The sequence below is a fragment of the Notolabrus celidotus genome, chromosome 5, assembly GCF_009762535.1.
Source record: "Notolabrus celidotus isolate fNotCel1 chromosome 5, fNotCel1.pri, whole genome shotgun sequence".
Taxonomy (NCBI): domain Eukaryota; kingdom Metazoa; phylum Chordata; class Actinopteri; order Labriformes; family Labridae; genus Notolabrus; species Notolabrus celidotus.
Genome location: NC_048276.1, coordinates 24,913,716 through 24,934,533, shown reverse-complemented (window position 1 = coordinate 24,934,533; position 20,818 = coordinate 24,913,716). Strand labels below are relative to the sequence as shown.

Below are 20,818 nucleotides of genomic sequence, written 5' to 3'. Positions count from 1 at the left end.
TCGCAGTCTAACCTCAGACTTGTGTCTGAGCTGTTTGTTCTGATCAGGCTCACTGGTGCAGCATTTCAGTCTACTGTGTGTATCAGTCTTTGGAAACCTTTTCACATCTGCAGAAATGACCCTGTCTCTGCAGTGGTGGTACTTTCAGGACGTCATTGTGTAGAGTTTTAGAACATGTGTTTTGTAAGGGTTCAAACTTCAAACCACGCTGGCAGTGGATTGAAAATGAATCTGGTTGAGTCAAGACAGAGGGATGAATAAAATGTGTTAAATGTGTACATGTGATTGTGGCATTTGTTGTAGATACTTTTATTCTCTTATTCATCCAGATGTTTTATATTAACTCCTCCCTCATCTAATAAAGGCAGTCATTGTCAGCCTGTCCCGTTCTTACATTGTGTATGGCTTAAGCTTGAGTCAGCATTGCTCTAGCATGATGTGTCACAGAATGAGTAATCACATGTGAGATATGGGAGAGAAAGCAACAACAACACTGCCACACACAACACAGTGTGCCCGTTCTGCAGTGACCACATCAAAATAAACAGAAAATCTCAGCAGGATATTCACAGTCAGTAATGTCAAAATGTGTTCATCTTTATTTATAATGCTAATTAACCCATAATGCAGTTTAACTTAGTGTGTTCTGAGTGATGAGGGATGTTTGATCTTTGAGAACTGAGTCTTTGGTCCAACTAGCTGATCCTGGGACACGATGAAGATGTCTGCTGCTCTGAGGGTGTTTGTAGGTGAGCTAACCTGTTTGGTAAAGCTACATTGTGGTTCAGCAGGCAGTGTCAAGTTTTGTAGAAGTGTCTCTACTGCTAAAACTCAAAACTCAGCAAGTGAAAAAAAATCTTATTAAACTTGTTAGAAGCTACACATGCCTCAAAAGCTGAGATAAACTTTGCATTTCAAGATTTGCAAACCAAAAATATAAGCTGAATTGATTGTAATGCGTAAAAAAATATTTTAACGGGGTAAGAGTAGTGTTATTGTCAAGTGTCTTGAATTCAAATTCAAGAAAAGTAGTTTTTTTTTTTTTCAAGGAACTTGATGGGTACATTTTTCTGAACCCATTCGAAGATGTATTTACTCATTGGGCTACAAGCAATTCAGCTCTCATGTTTACTCCTTATTGTCTTGTTATTAGATATTCTTTTTAAAGAAACAAGACAAAAACACGCAGTTTTGAGTTTTAACAATGTACAGACGTTAAAAAATCATGTCAGCACACGGAGCTGTTCACCCTCACAGCCACTGGATGGTGCGCAGCGCTCACGGCGAAAGTCTGCTGTCTCTCTAAACTGATGAAAAGTTAGATTTCTTGGTAAATGTTTAAACTCAGTGTGTTCACTGTGATCATAGTGACACAGCCAGTCCTCTGTACACTCATCACTGTGGAAGACACCGCAGGAGGTTGGTTTCTGCGGTTTTCAGTCACATAAAGTTCACAGAGATAAGAGCAAAGAAAGGCCACTGTGGCTCCAGCTGACCGAGGGCGTCAGGGTGCATGTCTCGGAGCCCCCCTCCTCCTCCCTCTCGCAGCTGTCCCTCGGAGCCTCCACGCAGAGAAGGGGATGGGTCCGCGCCGGACAGCGGTGAGTTCAGCAGCTGCAGCCCTCAGCCGCTGCCTCCTCTGTAGCTGTACAGAGCCAGCAGAGAGGGAGAGGGAGAGGGGCGAGGCAAGCTCTCTGCGGATTTAATAACTTCTCTTTGTTGGAGGACAGTGAGAGAGGAAGGAAAGAAAGAAAGAAAGTAGTTGTCAGGATATTTTACAGTCATGTTCGCGTCGTTCTCTCTGCCCATGAAAGCGGAGCGCAGCCGGAATAAGGAGCGGCTGGAGGCCAGCCTGGCCGGCCTGTGCGAATTGGAGCTGCTCAAACAGAGGCAAGAGGCCCGGGTGCTGAGCGCTCTGTGCCTCAGGGACTCTCCGGGTCCAGGACGGCCGCCCTGGGGAGCTCTGCGGTCGGCACGATGCGCCTTGGACGCACCAAAAGGCGACGCGCCAGATGAGCAACACGTAAGTTGTGTGACTGTGAGGATTGTTCTTTGTTGAAGAAGCAGACGTTTGCAGACCTGCGAGGTGTGTTTGAAAACTTTGCATATGAAAGACTTCAGAGTGATCCCGTTTGTCTGCATGCAGAGAGTGTATAGATCTTTTCACATCCAGAATTTCACATATTTTAGCGTAACATTTTGTCAGCAGTCATCTCACTGTGGTATCTACATGATTAGAATCCCAGTGTGTGTGAGTGTTTTTTTAAGACCATACAGGAGACCATAAGTCTGTCATTGACCTCAGAGAAAGTTATGAAATGCCTCTGAAGAAACACGTTACCATTTAAGGGCAGACCTGGTGGAGCTTTTACTTTCAGCTGAGCTGGATGGATTCTGCAGACATCCCTCGGGTTTGGAGAAAGAGCTGCCTGAATGTGACGAGTGGTAAAGCTGAGGTCACTCTTCTTCATGGAGACTGGTCTAGACTGCATCAAACCCTGTGGGACTCTTTGAAGCAGATTCCAACATCAGCCGCTGACTTTTCACATCGACAGAGTGTCTCTGTTTGGTTTATTCTAAAGATAACAATGAGGCTGGTTTGAAGAGCTGTTCATGCTGAGGGTATGAGAGACCTCAGGATAAACAGTACAGAAGCATTACATCAGTATTTCATCAGATGTATGATGTACTGTGGTATTTTCTTACAGTATCAAGGCAAGGACAATGAAGTCTATCTTATCTGATCTGATCTTCAGATGCACTCAGCAGCAGGATGAGGGTTTGTAGTTTGAGATGTCCTGCCTTCTGGCTGCTTTCAATGACAATGAAAATGTAAAATGTTTGTCAGTTCTCAGCAGCCCCCATTGAGACAAACACTGTTCTCTTTTCTCAGAGAAATGACTCTAATTACTGACTGACCCTTTTAAAGCAGATAATGAAACTGTGCTTCCCTCCACCTGAATGAGCCGACACAGATAGAGGACAGAATCAGGAGTTAGTGTTTGAAATGAGAAGCATTTAGGGTGTTGTGTTTGCATTTCAAAGAAGAAGCAGATATTGCATAAAGTGGATCCTTCTAGTTCCCCTCTCTGAGTTGGAGCCTGCAGTGTGTGAGCCCTGTGGTGATGATCCAACCCCTCCCCAGTGACTGTGACAGAGAGCAATGTAGACCTGTCTGCATGAAGGGTCATGAGTACACCATCAGGCTTTGCTCGGATTGGAACATGAGGCAGCTCTCCGATTGGCCAGTGAAGAGCTCCAAGACAAAGAAACTATGGAAACAACAACATACTGTAGAGAAAAACAAGCAGCCTGACTCCATCAGCACTTAAAAGTCCTCGCTGTAATCACATTGAATCTGTCAGATAATTTGAAAAAGTTCCCAAACATGAAGCATTTGCGGTATGAAATATTAGAACATAGAAGTGTACTCGAGACATGCTCTGTGTGTCTCTGTGTCCCGCTATGTGCTTCATTCTACAGCATGAAGGTGTCTGCACAGCTGCAGGGTTGTTGACAGATGGATGCTTGAAATAGCAGGAAGGACTTAAGGACACCAGCAGTGTTTGAGAACAACGATAATCAGATCAACATGTCACATATTCAACAGAGAGGAGTTCTGAGAAACAAACAAACAAATCTAAAAAAGCATCTGGTGCTTGTGACTGAATCAAATCTTCATCAAGTGGACTGAACACAGAGGACGATGTGAGACCAAAATACATGTACGGCTTTAAATTGACCTGCTCAACCTTGTTATGTCATGGTTACTGCATCGTGATCTCTCTTTAGTCTCGGAGACTTGAAAATTAAGAAAACATCTACATCAAGTGTTAATATTTAGACCATGACAAAACGATGACAGCAAGAGGAACGTGTGAAGTGACCAAAGAGCCCACAGAGTAAGAGAGGTTCGATTATTCAGAGAAAATTAAAGGAGCTTTGGAGATCAGATCATGTTGGTGAGGAAGGGCAGCATGTTTCTTCAAAAGAATTTCAGCGTTTGCAGAACTACATGTTATTTTTTCGTCTGAAGTAACAGCTGGAGTGGATGCCTTTTCAAGGTAGGACAGTCACTTTGTCACGCTGTCTGACACAGAGGACACTGTACACATAACGTGAGAGGCTTTTCTAACTCCAATATTAGCTTGACCACAGTCATGTGAGGTGCTCAGAACACCTGCAGTTTGTGATTTAGTGGTGACAACGATGAAGCCTGGTCTAATTCCTGAGTGAGTCCAGGTCAGTGTTGAGTTTTATCCTCAATCTAACTAAACAGATGATCTAACCCTGCCAGCTGAGCAGAGGGAAATACATTTGGTGTGTTTGTACCTGTGAGATGCAATCTGCAGGGACAGTTGTGATTTTAACGCCTTTGGCCCGGAATTTAGCCAGGACCGGACTTAGAAGTTTAAACTTTTGCTCTTCAGGATTAGCTCATCATCTTACTTTGGTGCCAGATTGTTTAAGGTATTTTCAAGGACTGAATAATCCTGTTTCAGATCCACATTTATCAGGATTACCTATCCAGATTTATCAGTGTTCTTTGTGGGATTACACATGATAGTGTAGGCGACTGGCTCTGAAATGTATATCCTCATGGAAAGGCTTAAAGAGAACACAAGGCTGTGTTTTATTTCCTTACTGCACTTCTCTTTGTTGTCTCTCTGAAAGTTCTCTAATTTACAGTGTATTGTTTCTTAGCTTTATTTCCACCTCACCTGAAATCTGCTCCAACATCTGCTTCATCTAAGACTGAGTCCTTTACCTTCCAAGATTCTCCTGACCGTATTCAGTGTGCGTCACAGTTTTGTTCTGAAGATGTGTCACCTCAAATATATAATGTGTAGGATTGTATTGGAGCTTGTATGTGGACAAACATGCCATGTTAATTATTGCATGTGCCTCCTGCTGCATATCTGACTGTTTCACATAACTCAAACCTATCACACTTGTGATGTGATCTTTGCAGCGCATCAGTTCCTCTGAGCCTGGTTGTTTGTGTATGTGATTATAATAAGATGAAAGAAGAGGTATATAAACTGTGTGATATAAACTGTGTGTGTTTGTGTGTGTGAAAGAGATAGAGAGAGCGAGAGAGAAAGTTTGTGTATCTATTCTTCAGCAGGATCTGCTGACAGCCATGTGACGGCTCGCAGCAGCTGGAGAGGCAGCCCAACCTTCACTGTGGCCTCCTGCATGTCAGGGGCCTAATGAGGGGCATGCTGCGATCTGTGTGTGTGTGTGTGTGTGTGTGTGTGTGTGTGTGTGTGTGTGTGTGTGTGTGTGTGTGTGTGTGTGTGTGTGTGTGTGTGTGTGTCAAAGAGAGGGAGAGACAGCACAAAGTAATGTTGATGAACTTATTGCAGTGAGTTGATACAGAGGCAGGATCATGAGTGTTAAGTCATATCATTAAACTGTAAAGCAGCTGAATAAACATCAGTCTGTAATGGATGTAGCCACCATGATATCACTCAGCAGTCAGTAGAAGCCTCAGCAGTTTGACATTTTAGCCATTCCCATGTTGTTTTTTCTGGAACACTGGGTGCCTGTGCAGAAAATCATGCTTGAAAACCGTTAACTCAGCAGAGTCTGCGGCACTAACACAGCTCGGTAGTCCGTCATTGTTATTGTCCTACTCACACATGACTCTTTAACTGGGAACATGATATGTTTGTGCGAATGGGGCTGTGCCGGCACTGTTCTCAAATGATCTGCATATAAGTCATTTACAAAGTGACCGAAGGGGTTGCATTAAAAAAGAAAATTCAATCTGAAACCTGTTTTCAAGAGTTTGCAAAAAGATGATAGGTAGAGCGCCATCCAAGCATGCAGCCTGCAGCCTACAGTTGCTCCTGTTCGTTCATTCTTCTTTCTGATTTTTCTTCTCTTTCTTCATTATACTCTGTTGACTTTTTCTCTGGCAGTTTGTTTAAGTTGTGACCTATTTTGGCCTTCCGTTGGTGAGAGTTGTGGACTGTTTTTCACAATGAAATCACCAACTTTAACTTGCAATACTGTTGCCCAGCGACCCCGCTTTTTCTTTGTTTTTACCCATGCTCAGCTGGATGAGCTGAAGCCGGCAAGATCATCAGCCAAACCGCTGGATATTCCTTCAGAAATCTAGAGATCTACGAGGAGGAGAGCTGGTATAAGAAGACAGAGGTTTATGGAGAAGAGATAGAAGCCGTGTCTCTCCTCTCTCATCATGGGCAACAGGACTAGCCAGGAGTCCCCCAGGAGTTTCAGGAATGTAGCATGTTGTGCTTTATGGAAACGTGGCTGCTTCAGGATATTCCCGACCACAACGTCTCCATTGGCGGCTTCCAGACTGTCCAGGCAGACCGGGTTAGCACCGAGAGTGCTGTGGGCCTCCGACCATATTATCTGCACAGGGAGATTTCACATGTCATACTGGTAGCTTTTTAGATCCCCTCTCTGCCAACCCGACTAACCCAACGTTCTCAGTGCTACCATAGCCAGACTCCAGACAGACCACCAGAGTGCCCTCCTCCTGATCTCCGGGGACTTCAAGCATGTATTTATCTTCTACAGCGTATTATCGAACCCCCCCCCGGGGTAAATAAAGTATTTCTGATTCTGATTTGAAGGTGATGGATTGGAAATGTAAAATGTACACAGTGTGATGCTAATTTTGGACCATTAAGTTGAATGTGCTCTCTCTTCAAACACATGCACATTGCTGATGTTCTCCAATTATAAGCACGTTCTGGTTTATAGATCTCACAGGCAGCTTTTTTCTTTGCAGCATTGATGGTAAAATACTCCAGGAATGTAGGCATTATATGATGCGTTGATGTTGCTATGTTTTCTTTATCTGCTACTTCTCAGTCACTGTTTAGCATGTACCACAACTAATGCAACTAATTTAGTCAACGACTTTAGTCAACTACGTTGACGAATTGTTGCACTCCAAGTGACTTATATGAAAGTTTATCCCCTAGATTTGTCATGAGAGAAAGAGCTACAGAGCCCAAAACAGTGTTTTGTACCAGGTTGTGAATGTGTTTATTTCTGCTGTAAAGTTAGACATTTTAAAATACTTTAAAATAAGACTTTAGGAGACACCCTTTAGTGGACACTTGAGGAAAATAAGTTTTAGGTATCTCTTCATTGCCTTCATTTTTCAGCCCTGGAGGTTGCATCTGTGGCAATGATCTATCTATGACTGTAGTGAGCTTGAGTTATGCACTGTGACTGTCCTGGTCTGACTGCACGTTGCCGTGTGTGTTCAGAGTGTGTACAGTGTGTAGTCACAAACACTGTGAGATGTAATGAATGTGCTCTGCTTGCATTTCATGTTAGCTGTCTGCAGGGGTCGGTGGGGGAGAGTGGAGGGGTCCTTTGTGAGGTCTCCAAAACAAAACGTAGGTCTTGAATACTTAAAGTCACAGCTGTGAAGCTTCATTCAAACTTTTGATGTGAGCACAGATTTCATGCCATCAGCCAACAGCTAAGAACCGAGGAAATAAGAGGAATAAAAGGAATGTAAAGAAAACAGAGCAAACGAAGGAAACACATCATTCAATCAAACTGAACTGAAGCTTACAGACAGTTTGACACCACCAGCTCTATTTACTGATCACAGAGCAACAGGAAACTGATCATAGTGTTAACAAAAGAAATCACCTCCTTAGAGTTAAACTACTGTATGCAAAGAAAAAAACACGATAGCGACTAAGACTTCTACAATATGACTTACTGTGATCAGGATAATTTCTTGCTATATTCATTTTTAACAATTAACAGCATGATGTGTACTTTGATATTGCTGTCTGCTTGAAAATTATACTTTGAGAAACCCTTGTTGAGTTTATTGACTGGCAACAGCTGACAGCACATTTTCGTTAACTGGTGCTGTGTGTGCATTTAATCATGTGCATGTTCTTTACTGGTGAGCAGTAAAACCTGCAGACTGGCTGGTGTTACTCTTCCTGATGAGTATCATTGATTGATGTTGTGAGCAGGCTTTTTTGCTCACCCCTGTGATCCATATATAAACCCCCTGAATACCCACCCCAAGCAGCTCCCATACTAATGTAACAAATGAAGTACAGTGCAGATCTGTCATAGCACAATTCCAAAGTGGAAGTGGAAAATGGTTCCTGCAGTTCTTCCATCTGTTGGCTCCAAAGTTTGTTCTCTGTCTGGCTTTAATCAAGAGGAGAAGGGAGCCACACCCTCTGCAGAAATGTTCTAATAAATCAATACATTTAAGAAACTGGGATCAGCTCCGAGTCAGAGAAAAGAGGAGGAAGCCCGCCCCTCCATATTTTTGAGCATGACAGTGAGAGCTGAGTGATGCTTGGATTTACAGTAGATTAGCCATGCAGTGAGCAGTGCTTCCAACTAACTCTGTCCAGTGCCAGCTCTGGGGTTCTCAGCATCAGCTGCAGGGCAGGGGTAATGAGACTCTGTGGGGTAATGTTGTGGGTTGATGAAAACACAGTGGGAATGGTGGAAGTGTGACAGATATCAAACATACAGTAAGTCTATCCCGTCTCTTGGGACCTGAGCTCAGGCTCTGAGGGGACAGCCTGGGGATGCTAGGAGCCAGAGCCAGCAAGAGGAGCACCATGCTACTGTTGTCCCGGTCTCTAGACTGACCTCTGTTGGGGACTGTATTAATATTTGTATCAATATTGACACAGCTTCACCTTCCCCTGCAGTCTTAACAACTCTCAACAACGAGCTGTCTGAAGCCCCTGTGCGAGCCTGCACATTTAGCAGAGGTTACTTTAGCACAGCTGTGTATCCATTAAAAGACCATTGTGTGTTTTTCATGATATATAAAGTTATGTCAGTGATGAATGGATAACAGGGAGACGCTCTGCTCTGGCATTTATTCTTTTATGGCTGGATAATCAATAAATTCACTGCCTCTGCCCCGTCCTGTCAATAATGCACCCTTTTGCACTGAGCGCCCCTGCGGCTCTCGAACTGACAACTGAATGTGCAGCATTTTTTTTTTGCATGTGCTCTCAGGATCGATAGGTTTTTGACTTTTTTGTATAATTTTTGTATTTGAAGCATGTATGATGTATTGACTTCATAGTTTGACAGCATATTTTTCCATTTATGGCCTATATCTGATGTATTTGTCTTTCATTTGTACATTTAAAGTTTCCAGCTTGTTCTTTTAATGTATATTGTTTGTGTCCTTGCAGTGTGATTGCACTTGTTGGTCACCTTAGAATCGTCATGTGCAGATAGAAAATGTGGAGCGTTGGTGGAGATGAGGCAGCTGCCCACACTGTTGAACAGAAGACCATATATGGTCCAGTATCAGGATGCTGGTATTAGCAGTGCTGTTCTGGTCTGCAGTCCAAACATGCCAAGGTGACTGTGAACATGAGCTTCATTTAATTCTGCCCTCAGTGAACTGGTCAGGCTTCTTCAGCTGTTTACACCTTTTATTAAACAGTCACAGCTACATGGCATCATGTGAGTCACCGTAAAGAGTCTGTGTGGAAGCATAACGTTTGTAACAAACTTTCAGCTATCTCTCTAGCTGACTTGGCATTAAATCAGGTTAATCACTTCATGAGGCACTTTGTTTTATGTCTACATGTGTCTGTTTGGAATTGTTTATAATTAAACACAGATGCCAGAAATCACTGTTCTGCTATTTGCCCTTGGGATTTGCAGTAATCACACTGACTAACTCACTTACTATTCAAAAAATGAATACTGAAAAAGTACTATATCATGGTGCAACATCTGTTCTTGTTGTGTGTTACAAATCAATGGATCTAGCTCTATAAATGTGAACAGCACATGTTTTGAATTTCTGTTCTTGGTTCAGCCTGAGTCCCATATCATCTATTTTCCTGCAGCTGTAGCTTAGCCTGGAGCAAACTGGGTGCAAAGGTCCAGGATCAGTGAGACCAGACTCCTCATTCATTCTCAGAAAAGATAAGATCAGCAGCTACCTCTCTCATTGCAGAGGCTGGAATCAACGAATGTTTTAACTTTGGTCATCTGAAACAACAGAAAGTTAAATCTGCCTGCACAACAGTTTGAAGTCATTTTTTACTCTTTGCATTAAATAATCATTGCATAGCTAAAGCATCGCTGGTATCAGCAGGGCCTTGTGATTCATAAGAAACCTAATCGCATCAAAGCTTTCTGATTGGTGATTTAAGAGTTAATCTGAATCAAACCTCCAGTTTATGTTATTCCTGTGCCTGGCTGTAAAAAGTCCGACGCTGCAGTGTTGTATACAGATTACATTAACTCTAAAAGGAAACTGGAGTCTGGGGGGTAGATGGTGAAGGAAAATCAGCATCGTTTTTTTCATGAAACATTTGAGGATGGAGTCGGAAGCTTAGCAGCAGAGGTTTGGATCAGTCACAGTTTAAACCACTGATCACAGGGAGGAAAAACTGAAAGCTCTTAAAGGGGCCGCAGCAGGAGCCTGTGCTTTCTTCAGTCTGTCTGTTTGTTTTTACTCTTTTGAAACATTCCCTCCATTAATCCATGTTTCCTGTCTCCCTCTCCCCCACATAGGCTTTCCTTCTTCTCTCCTCACATTTTAGAGGAGGAAAAGTCATTTTTACTTCTCTGTCTGCTGCTCTTTGTTTTCCTGGTGACAGTGGACGCTCCCAGAAACGTGTAACATTTTAAATGTTTTTAGTTTGCACTGAACGTTCAAGGCAGTTGCTCAGATTTCAAACATTAAACACACATGCCGCGCAAGTCAACGCTGTGGACAGCCCTCTTTCTCCTCACCCAGCCCCCCACTAACACACACACACACATACATACATATATACATTATCTATCCGGGCTGGTCTCTCAGACGGCCTTGTGTCCATTTTGAATTTCAGTGTGTCTGTAGGTCTCACACATGAACTCCTGTCTTCGATCATTTCAGGACATTCAGGCTCTGATATTTATTTTTGCTGTTCACACATGAACCTCACTGCAGGAGATTTTCTCTGTCTTTTCTCTGAGGTCTTGTTTGGACAAGAACTCCCCCAGTAAAAACAGCCCATCCTTTGTGTTTTTAAAAAAAGCTGCGTTGATGTGAAAACAATCCACGTGCACATGGATGTACAAAAACAACTGAAACAGCTGAGTTTGCATGCCAGGCCAGTAGTTGGCAGTATAATTGTAATGAAACACCTCGTGCCTGTGCACAAAAGCGTTCTTTAACAGTGTTGAGTACACACAAACAAAAAGACGATGGTGAACACATGTGGGACATCCAAATTTCAAGAAAATGTGTATTTTGAACCATGACACTTCAAATCTTCTGTTTCTACTAACTTCCTAGGCTTAAAAGAGTGTTTTCAGCCACACAAAACACTGTTTCCGTGTAAAGAAATGTCCAAAACGCAACAATAGTTCACTATTTTCTATTGAATACCTTTCTTTGTAAACAGCCTGCGAAGCTACCACTGCAAATATTGCTTTGGTTCAAGTCTGTTTGTGTGTGTTTGTGTGTGTTTGTGTGTGTGTGCGTGCGTGCGTGCGTGCATACATGCGTGCGTGTGAGAGGACATTTCCAAAGCAAAAACACAACCGTAAAAAATATCATACTGAGAACTGAGGCGAGCAGGAAAGAGTATAAAGCAGAAGAACTCAACATGAACAACTTCATCTCTTGCTCTCTGTGAATGCTCAAGACATTAACCTGTTGCATTCACACATTGCCTCACCCAACTCCTCTCAGAACTTTTATTGTGGAGGGGGCTGCGTGGAAATAGCCCGGATAAAGTTAGGAAGCAATTGTATTTGTTGTGTTCACACGTCGGGATTCATACTATTTTCAGTTTTGCAAAATGCGTGAATGGAGCTAAAGTTTCCATACAGATTTTAAATTGAGTCAGTTTCAAGGCTGCTTCGCACTTCCTGTCATGTCAGTAGAAACGTACATTAATAATAATAAGCATCAGTCTGTCTATTTCTCTCTGAATGCCTTCTTGCTGCACAGATGTGGTGAACAGAGCAAGCCTGTGTGTCTGGAACGCACATTTAGTCCATTCTTTAGCTCAGCAGTGTCAGTGTTATGAATGCATGTGTTGGTGTTGTTTATTTCAGACGCTGCTGCATATTTCTGCGGGACCACGGAGCCAGAGTGAATATTATTCCTGTCAGCTCATCAGACTAACCCCAGAACATTTCTGTAAGAGAAGAGATGTTTCGAGAGGGCAGGAGAGAAAATCTAACAAACTGAACAAACACACAGATCAACTTCTCAGTCTGACTCTGTTAAAGCCAGAGGAGTGTTTATGATCTGAGACTCGCTAGAGTTTATAACCACTCAGAGACTGACTGTCGGCTTCACAGCTCACAGCCTCTATTGAATTAAAGGTGTGTACATCTGTGCATGCACGAGTGTGTGCATTCAGCATGGATACATGTCTGGGTATGTAAAGACATCAGCGTGTGTGTGTGTGTGTGCATGCACTCACATGAGGAAAACAAGCAGCTATTCAGCCAGTGTGGTCTCACATAAGTAGCTGCTTAAACCCACACACAGCCCCCTTTATACAGTGCATGCCTCTCACACACATACACATACAGTACACACTCCCGCTTGTGTGTATCACTCCTGTGACACACAGAGCGAATGAGAGGTTTGAATCCTGGAGAAGAAACATGTCGGCTCCTCACTCTTTAATCTAGTGATGACAGCTGGTTGATATTGTCCTTTTGCAGATTATTCTGTTTTGATTTGGCGGAATGATGATCAGGACTTTGTGTGGTTCAGTTTGAAAGTTCTTGCTCCAGAAGGCTCAGCAGGGGGCACTGGTGCAGTTTGAGGACAGGAAATAACCCTAACGTTACAGTACATATACGCCTCTTTCTCACAGCCCGTTTAAGATGCAGCTGTTATGTCTCTGTGACACAAGTAGGAAGAGTGACAAGCAGAGACTACTGATTCATTCTGTTGAAAAATGCTTCCCTATGGTAGAATTGTGAAATATGAATAGATGTTTTTCAGTTAGACATGGGTTAGTGCACTGTAAGAATAATGAGTTGTTACGTGTTATAGTAATCTATTCTAAATCTTTAAGATTTAAGGAGAGTCCCATCTTAATAAACTAAATGATTTATCTAATAATTCAACCAGTAAACAATCACTTTATGCTTTTTTATCAGTTGAAATAGGCCAAAGAGCAGGATACAGCAACACATGCACACGTGTAAAAATTCCAGGAATTTTCAAAGTTGGAAACTTTCAATGGGAATTAACAGGAATAAACCAGGAATTTACTAAATTGAAGGTTGGCTCTTAATAGGGAACTCAAATATAGCTGGGGAAAATGTATTTTAGCATAATCCTGAATAAAACAACCAGTTTTCATGCAAGTACAGTTGAATATCTATGCTATTCCTCAATCACATGCACATAGCACACTGCTTACTGCAGGGCTATTGAGACCAGGCCCCCTACATGCAATGTGCATTCCTCCATCACATGCACAGATGATATTTTGGATGGATGTCTGCTTATAACAAAACGAATATTTATGCTTGGATATGATACCTTTCCATTAAATTACCCTCAATTCCCAGTTAATTCCCATTAATTCCAATAAATTCCCATAATTCCCTTTGGAAAGTTTCCAGTTAGGGATATTTCCAAAATTCCCCAGCTTAACTTCCCATGGAAATTTACCGGAAACTTTCCGGAAATTTTCCACACCTTTGCAACCCTACACGTTAGAGATGTTACACACAACAGTCTACGTTTGTTCAAGGATAACACGAGCTGTGAGCTATTTTCAGCTGATTTCCACATTCTGCAGCAAATCAAGTGTGTACATGCAAATATGTATGTTAGCTAAGCTGTGTTAATTCATTCGTCAAATGCCCAGGATAGTGCCTCTGCACAAGCATAGAGCCACTAAAGCTATATTTTCACCAAGATGTCCAGTAAGTTATGTAATTGTTAGCGTTTCCACCATCAAAAGTTGGGAGAGGTACCAAAATAACCAATCCATACCATCCTAAATTTTTGTCCCCCTTCTGTTTGGGGACCAAGTGTACCTATCCAAACCTAATTGTGGAGCTAGACACACTGCAGCTGTGATTGAGCGAGAGTATGGGGGTATGGAGTAACCTGATGTTATTTGATCTTTAACATCATGGACCTTAATGAATTATGACTCTGTATTATGCACGTTTTTATTGATATCAGTGAGTGCTTTTGTTTGTTATACTTGTGTCAGGGTTGGTCTTGTCAGGAAACAGTCTTGTTAAAAAAACAGTTGCTTAACAGACACCAGCTGAGCAGAGAGATGAGCCCAGAGATGGATGCAGAGGGAGTGGGAGATCTTACTATAGGAGATATTTCCCTTAACCTAATGTTACTTAATAATTTACATCGCTAACCTGCAGCCAATGTATTTCATGGCCACTCTTTTTGTATCAAGGAAAGTTCACCGTAGTCTTGAATAAAGCGCTATGCAAGACATTTTTATTACTGAATAACTGTGCTGGACACAACTTCACAATAAAAGCATTGAGTTAAAACAAGGTAAGTCCCTCCACAGAAAATAAAACGGATCATGCTTTAATGCCATATTTGCCATGCTTCTAACATACATTTTGTTTATTTAAAGCCAATTTAGACCGCAGTGTATAATTTTTCTGTGTCTAATGGCAGGGATCTGTGCATGGCTCACAGAAAGCAATGTGTGGTTTGATCCCTAGCTCTTTCTTCATTGTAAAAGCGTAATACTGAACCCCAGATTTGATCCCTGTGCAGCCCACAGTGTCCGACTGTGTGGAAAGGAATGAATGATAAGTTGCACTGAATTGTTGAGTGTAAGAAAGGGTTTATGTGTTTAGTTCTCTGGCCCTTCATGGTGCTTTACACAGTAAGTGTTGTCCACTCACCATAATGATTTCATTGAACAGAGTGCGTGGAGGCTAAAGCAGGGAGCACTCTATGACAGCTTCTGATAGTAAAAACACTTTGATCTGTTTTTCTTGTTCTCCATGCTTCTGAGAAACATTCCTGTATGAGATTGATTTGTTGACCCTGTCCCTCTCTCTGTGTGTTTCAGAGCAGTCTCCAGTGCACACCATGGGGTATAAAGACATCTTTAGAGCAGCAAGTAGCAGAGCTGAATGTAAACACTGAGGTCAAATCAGCAGATCCCCCTGCTGCTCTGGAGGACAGCCCGCTCAGTTCAGGTAAAATCATTAACCCTGCTTCTCCCTAACAGAAAACTTCAACTCAAAGCAAAAGTCATCCTTGACAAACGCCATGAGCTTATTTTTCCTCATTAAAAAAAGTGATCTCAGTTCTTTAAAATCTCTCCTGAACCGCAACATGTGAATCACTCAATGTTTTTCTGTCTTATCATTTCGGCCAAACAGCAGAAGAGCTCCATGCTTCATTAAATGACCATTAGTTCCAGTTTCTCTGGTTACTATGTCTCAGGGGTGACTCACAGTGACGATCAGGAGCAGTCTCTCTGCCTGCTGTAGACACTGAGGTCATTAAGGATGCGGTTGGGTGTCTGGCAAACAACTATTACAGAACATTGTTTTAGATGTAAAGAAAAAGCTGTTGCACCATGGCAGCAGTGAGCCCATGTAGCTGGAAGTTTATCACCATAATTACACTGCACACATAGCTTTAAATTGGTCTTGGGGTTTACTGTAAATGACTTGTTTATTTAGGAAAGTTGTGAGTGAAGCAACTTAAAAGGCATCCACTAAACTTGCATGTTTCAGTAAATGTTGATTACTGTAAAAACAACTGTGAAGTCCACAATGTAAAACAGAGTGTCAGAAAGTGTGTGTAAAGGAAGATCAGCAGCATCGTTAAATTCAAAGGAACATCAGGACTGAATCAAGTGACAGGACACAAGGTTAATACGACAGCCCGAGTAATGAAAGTAAACATGTATGCTGATGTTATGTGACTTTCTTGTTCATGCATACACATCATACAGTAATTTATGCTATAAAGTTTGACAGTTTGCTGAGACAAAAAGAGAAGGATTACACTAAATTTGCAACTACAGCTTTTTTTATTCTCTGTCTTTGCTCTCTTTGTCAGGCGAGGTCCTTGGAGCCAAGCACAGTAGGTCCTCTGAATTAAGTCACCACCCTGGGGTCCCTCGCTCCCTCTCGTTCCCTGAGGGGACAGGAAAGACGGAGACAGGAGAAACATGGCAGTCAGACCCAAAGAAAGGGGTCACTGCTCCCGATTCTTTTGTGGAGATGAGAGTCGTTGACCCAAGTCTGGAAAATTTCCAAAAAGCCCAGAAGGTAGAGACTTATATAATTGGATTGCTTCAACGCAGGGCCCTACCCACTCGGCCGTCAAAGCCCCGCACCAGCCTGGCCCATGATGCCCGAGCTGTCACTGTGGTGAGACAGAGTAGTTTCTGCTGCAAGGAGGAGCAACATTCTCCAAAACAGGTGTCTGTTCAAGATATCTCCCCTCCACCCCAGTGTTCAGAGGAAACTGCTCAACCATCTTGTCTTTACATTGATCAGGAGCGTAACCTAGGGGCAGGGTTAACTGAAAGTCCCCCACCCCCATACCACCACCATCACCTCCAGCAAAGTGTCCAGCACCAACTAGGGCTTTATCACCACAGGCCCAGGCAGGCCCCCATGATGAATACCTCTTGCTCTACCATGCTGGATTATCCATCTTTCAGAGTGCTGCAAGCCCACCCAGACTCAAGCAATAGTGAGCCTGATTCACCCCAACAATATCACAGCAATCCCTCCCCTCCAGCTCCGTCTACCCCTCTCCAACCGCCTTTACCTGATGAGCATCTGGTCAATGCAGAGTACATTCCAGCCCAGCCCTGCAGAGCCACCAGCAGAGGTTATGCTCATCACCACTCCAATCCAAACAAGGGCTCTGGGGCAAACAAGCCCAACCGAAGCACTTATTCTTTAGAAAGAGGCCATCACCATCATCAAGAGCAGCCGCCAACAGCTTCTCAGATCCAACCCTCCAGATCACGAGGAGGCCCAAAGAAGTGTCGCTCCAATGAAGACAAAAGTGGTGCCAACAGGAAGCCAGGGAAGAAGGCTTGTCGTTCTCAGTCTGAGAACAGCCTCCAAAGAGTGCCAGAGCGGAAATACAACACGGTAGAGAGGGATGGTGGAGGAAGTGGAAGTGGTGGCAGAGGAAGCCGCAGTAGCCAATCAAAGAGTAAGAAACAACAGCATGGAGGGGGGAACCACCGGCGCTGGCAGTCCACCCAGGAGCTAAGCCAGGATGAGGCTGACCAGGCACCTGCACAGGCTCCTGTGCAGGGCTCCTCAACCTCAAACCAAAGGGATCACTGTGGGAGACGCACACGCAAGCCCCGCTCTACACATGCACCATATGCCTACCAACATCACCAACATTCCCACCATCATCAGCACATGGAGTACCTTGTAGAGAGGGAGCCCGTTCCCCTGTGTTCACAGCCTACTGGGGACTACCCTCACCAAGGACAGGGAGAGACCGAGTCCAGCATGAGCGAGGCTGACTCTCCAGACTCCAGCTCTCTGTCCAGTGACTCAGATGAGAGTGGTGGTCTGGTTTGGCCTCAACAACTTCCCCCTCAACTGTCTGTCCCAACACCCTCTGCCCCACCTGGAGCCCCCCTGCAGCCTAAGGCTTTTGTCAAGATTAAGGCTTCCCATGCCCTTAAAAAGAAGATCCTCCGCTTCAGAACGGGTTCACTGAAAGTGATGACCACTGTTTGAAGAGTGCTACTTCTCAACTGAAGGAATATGAACTACATAGCCTTGGTCTGTGTAGGACAGCAGACCAAAAGCTACATTTGGGATAATAATCAGTGTGTTCATGAAGGTACTATGACCCTGGCTGACAGGAGGGATTGGATGATTTTAGATTTAACAAGCTAAGAAGGAAATGGGCGTTGTTATATCAGCCTTTTTTCTATGTCCTGCAAATGTCATGACAGGTTTGGCCAAAGGGCACTCTCGTTTGTCCCTGTATATCCTGATTCCACTATATCTACCCACAGTTACTTTGAAGTCACCATAAGCTTGATCTCTTTGGTTAGGTAGGGACACTTGGTCTCATGCAAGAATCAAGTGTTACAGTTCGACACTGCACAGCTTGTTCATGTCAGCTCAGACCAAAGATCTGACACAAGATCAGCTGGAACTTGCAGCTACCTGCAAAGCAATGGGCTGGTCCACAGGTTTCTGAAACCTGCCATGCGACATGTGACCAGACCAGAACACAACGGAGCAGACCAGACGGTGTCTGCTTTCTGTCTGTGTCATGGGTGTAGCCTACAGCACAGAGCTGCAGGGCTGTGTGGTTTAGAGCCAAGCAGGGCTGCACACACACACACACACACACACACGCAGTGAGCAGAGAGGTAGGGTGAGTCTTCAGCTACATTCACACAAAATCTTACTTCATCTTCCTACAGGGAAGTTCATTCTGGCTGTTTCCGAAACGGCCTGCTACATACTACTTACTAATGTAGTAGGCAGTAGGTATTGCCTACTACATACTGCGTTTGAATTTAGTATGTAGTATGACTGTTCTGTCCGATCTGTCATGCAGCATGCTGAGCCAGACTTCGCTGGATTTCCGGTTTCGGAAAGCGGAAGTAAACAACGGCGAAGCCGATAAATAAAATGCTTATTTAGCATCTATTTATGATTTAAAAAGTTAGGCAGTGGCTTATATGTAATTTGATAACTTTCACAGCACCCAAAAACGGATTTCCTCCCATCAAAAAATGAGGAAAAAGAAAAAGCAGAACGAGCGCTATGCATTATGGGAAACAGTACGCGAGGCAGACTGGTCCGATGCACACTGAGATATTTTCCCGTATCAGTAGACATCCGGGGAGTTTTGGCATACTGCAGATTTTGCTCTTGTTCACATACTACTTACTCCATACTGAATTTTGGACATATCAGTACGTACTGCTAGTATAGTAGGCGATTTCGGAAACAGCCTCTGTCTTTCTTTGAGTCCCAGGTTTGCTCTAGCACTGCTGCTCACTGCTCTGTAAGCTGGTGTTCACAACAGCAATGGACTAATCCTTCTCATTATAAACATGGCGTCTTCTCAGACAAACTGCTGAGGCGATTCTGTTGCCCTCATCCACAGCTTGGCCGTGTCGTATCTGACTTTAACAGCTGGCCTGCAACGAGCTGATTGGCTGTTGAAAAAAGGCGTCACACCTTTTGTTCTAAATCCAGCTGTTAGTGACGTGACAGACTGAGTCCCAGAGACTGACCAGGTCTCTCTGCAGTGTGCCCAAACTCTTTGATCTAACTGAGCTCAATTTCATCTGTCCATGTGTAGCTCCTCATTTATAGAGTTCTATCATTCACAGAGCCTTCATGTTTCTACAATACATTTAACTTTGTTGTCAGGCTTTTGTCTGTGTTTATACAAAACAGAAGGCCCTTTGTCTCCTGGCCAAACATGTTTTTCTGCTATTTTATGCAAATTCTTCATCAAACCATCACACATGCTAACATTGAAAACTAATTGTGGAAGATAGAGGGGCCTGCTATGCAGACAAAAACCACAGTGTTGTTATTCTTTGACACGTTGTTATTAAAATGTCATTTTGTAATTACATGAGTTTAACTTAAGACAGACAACCAAAGGTTTGTGCTTCGTGGATATTTTCTAAAACAACAACTAGTATTTTGGGCAAAGTCAATATTGCTGTCAGACATGAGGGAATGTGTTGTGAGATGAGGAGTCTGAAAGAGTTGTATAGTTGGTACATTTTGTCTGTTTTCTGTCTGTGAATCTTTAACAGTTTACTGTAGCAGCAGATGAAACCGGCAGAGATCAGTGACTTTGTAAAGAAATCTTTGTCAAATGTTTTTGTAGAAATTGTTAATAGGAGTCCTGACGTTGGTGAAATGCTATTTTCAGATTCTTAATGAGATGAAAATGTGCCTGCCCAAAGAATGTATTAACCATTACAGTGCCACTTTGACTTTTCCACAGTATTACATTAAACTCACTCTGAGCTTTTATTTTGTATGACGTCTGTTTGACTAAATGTATGAAATTAAAGTGTTTTATTAAACAAACTAAACCTTATCTGCTTTTTTAACCAAAGCATCCCCACATCAGCAGAAAGCTCTGTGAGTGCAGGATTAACATCCTGCAAGGTGTGACCAAATGGACAGCCCATGTAGGTGTCAGCAGGCAGACCACACACAGTATGTAGAGAAAACACACACACACACTCACACACACACACACACACACACACACACACACACACACACACACACACACACACACACACACACACACACATACACACACACACACACAAACAACAGTCAGCAGACAGGGTGTGTTTGTGACGTAAGTGCTGAGTGATTGAAACGTGATGGGGGCAGGGATCTTCAACCGGGAGATTAACATTCACTTACGCAAATATTCCTCTCATAAGCACCACAGAAAAAGAAAATGAGTCTGAATGGAAGGGTATGGCAGCATACATGTCAGTTAACTCCAGGATGTCACAGTGAAGCTGTTGCTCTTTGCATCCCTGTGAAAATAAAGTGCAGTGAAGTGGTGTATTGTCAACATGAATATGATCTTTTCATGTCAGCATGTCACAAACAGAAAGAAAGCACACACAGCTTGATCCTGGTTTGTGTTTACAAAAACCTAGAATCCTCAGAACACAGAGCCTGGGTGAGTCTTGGCCCTGGGACGTAAACTCTTCCATCTTAGTGTGAATATATTCCTGCTCTGTTGAGTCCTCCATATGTTCCAGTGTGACGTTCAGGTGGAAAATTTGAGAACTGATCAACAGTCAGGTCACTGTAATTTGAAAATTGTCAG

The 20,818-nt window shown here is 43.2% G+C and overlaps 1 protein-coding gene across 1 annotated transcript; it reads left to right on the top strand.

The window, feature by feature from the left end:
- The first annotated feature begins 1,340 nt into the window (after nucleotides 1–1,340).
- On the top strand, nucleotides 1,341–20,049 carry LOC117812235 (dapper homolog 3-like). The gene is made up of 3 exons (XM_034682882.1): nucleotides 1,341–2,023; nucleotides 15,045–15,174; nucleotides 16,049–20,049. Exons 1-3 carry the CDS (start codon nucleotides 1,784–1,786, stop codon nucleotides 17,707–17,709), a joined length of 2,031 nt encoding a protein of 676 aa, XP_034538773.1. The 5' UTR covers nucleotides 1,341–1,783; the 3' UTR covers nucleotides 17,710–20,049.
- Nucleotides 20,050–20,818: the final 769 nt, after the last annotated feature.

Bases quoted from the DNA above. Each gene is read 5' to 3' on its own strand.
- LOC117812235 (XM_034682882.1), top strand. From the start codon at position 1,784: ATGTTCGCGTCGTTCTCTCTGCCCATGAAAGCGGAGCGCAGCCGGAAT. The intron at 2,024-15,044 runs GTAAGTTGTGTG...TGTGTGTTTCAG, and splicing joins ACGCGCCAGATGAGCAACAC to AGCAGTCTCCAGTGCACACC. The intron at 15,175-16,048 runs GTAAAATCATTA...TCTCTTTGTCAG, and splicing joins GGACAGCCCGCTCAGTTCAG to GCGAGGTCCTTGGAGCCAAG.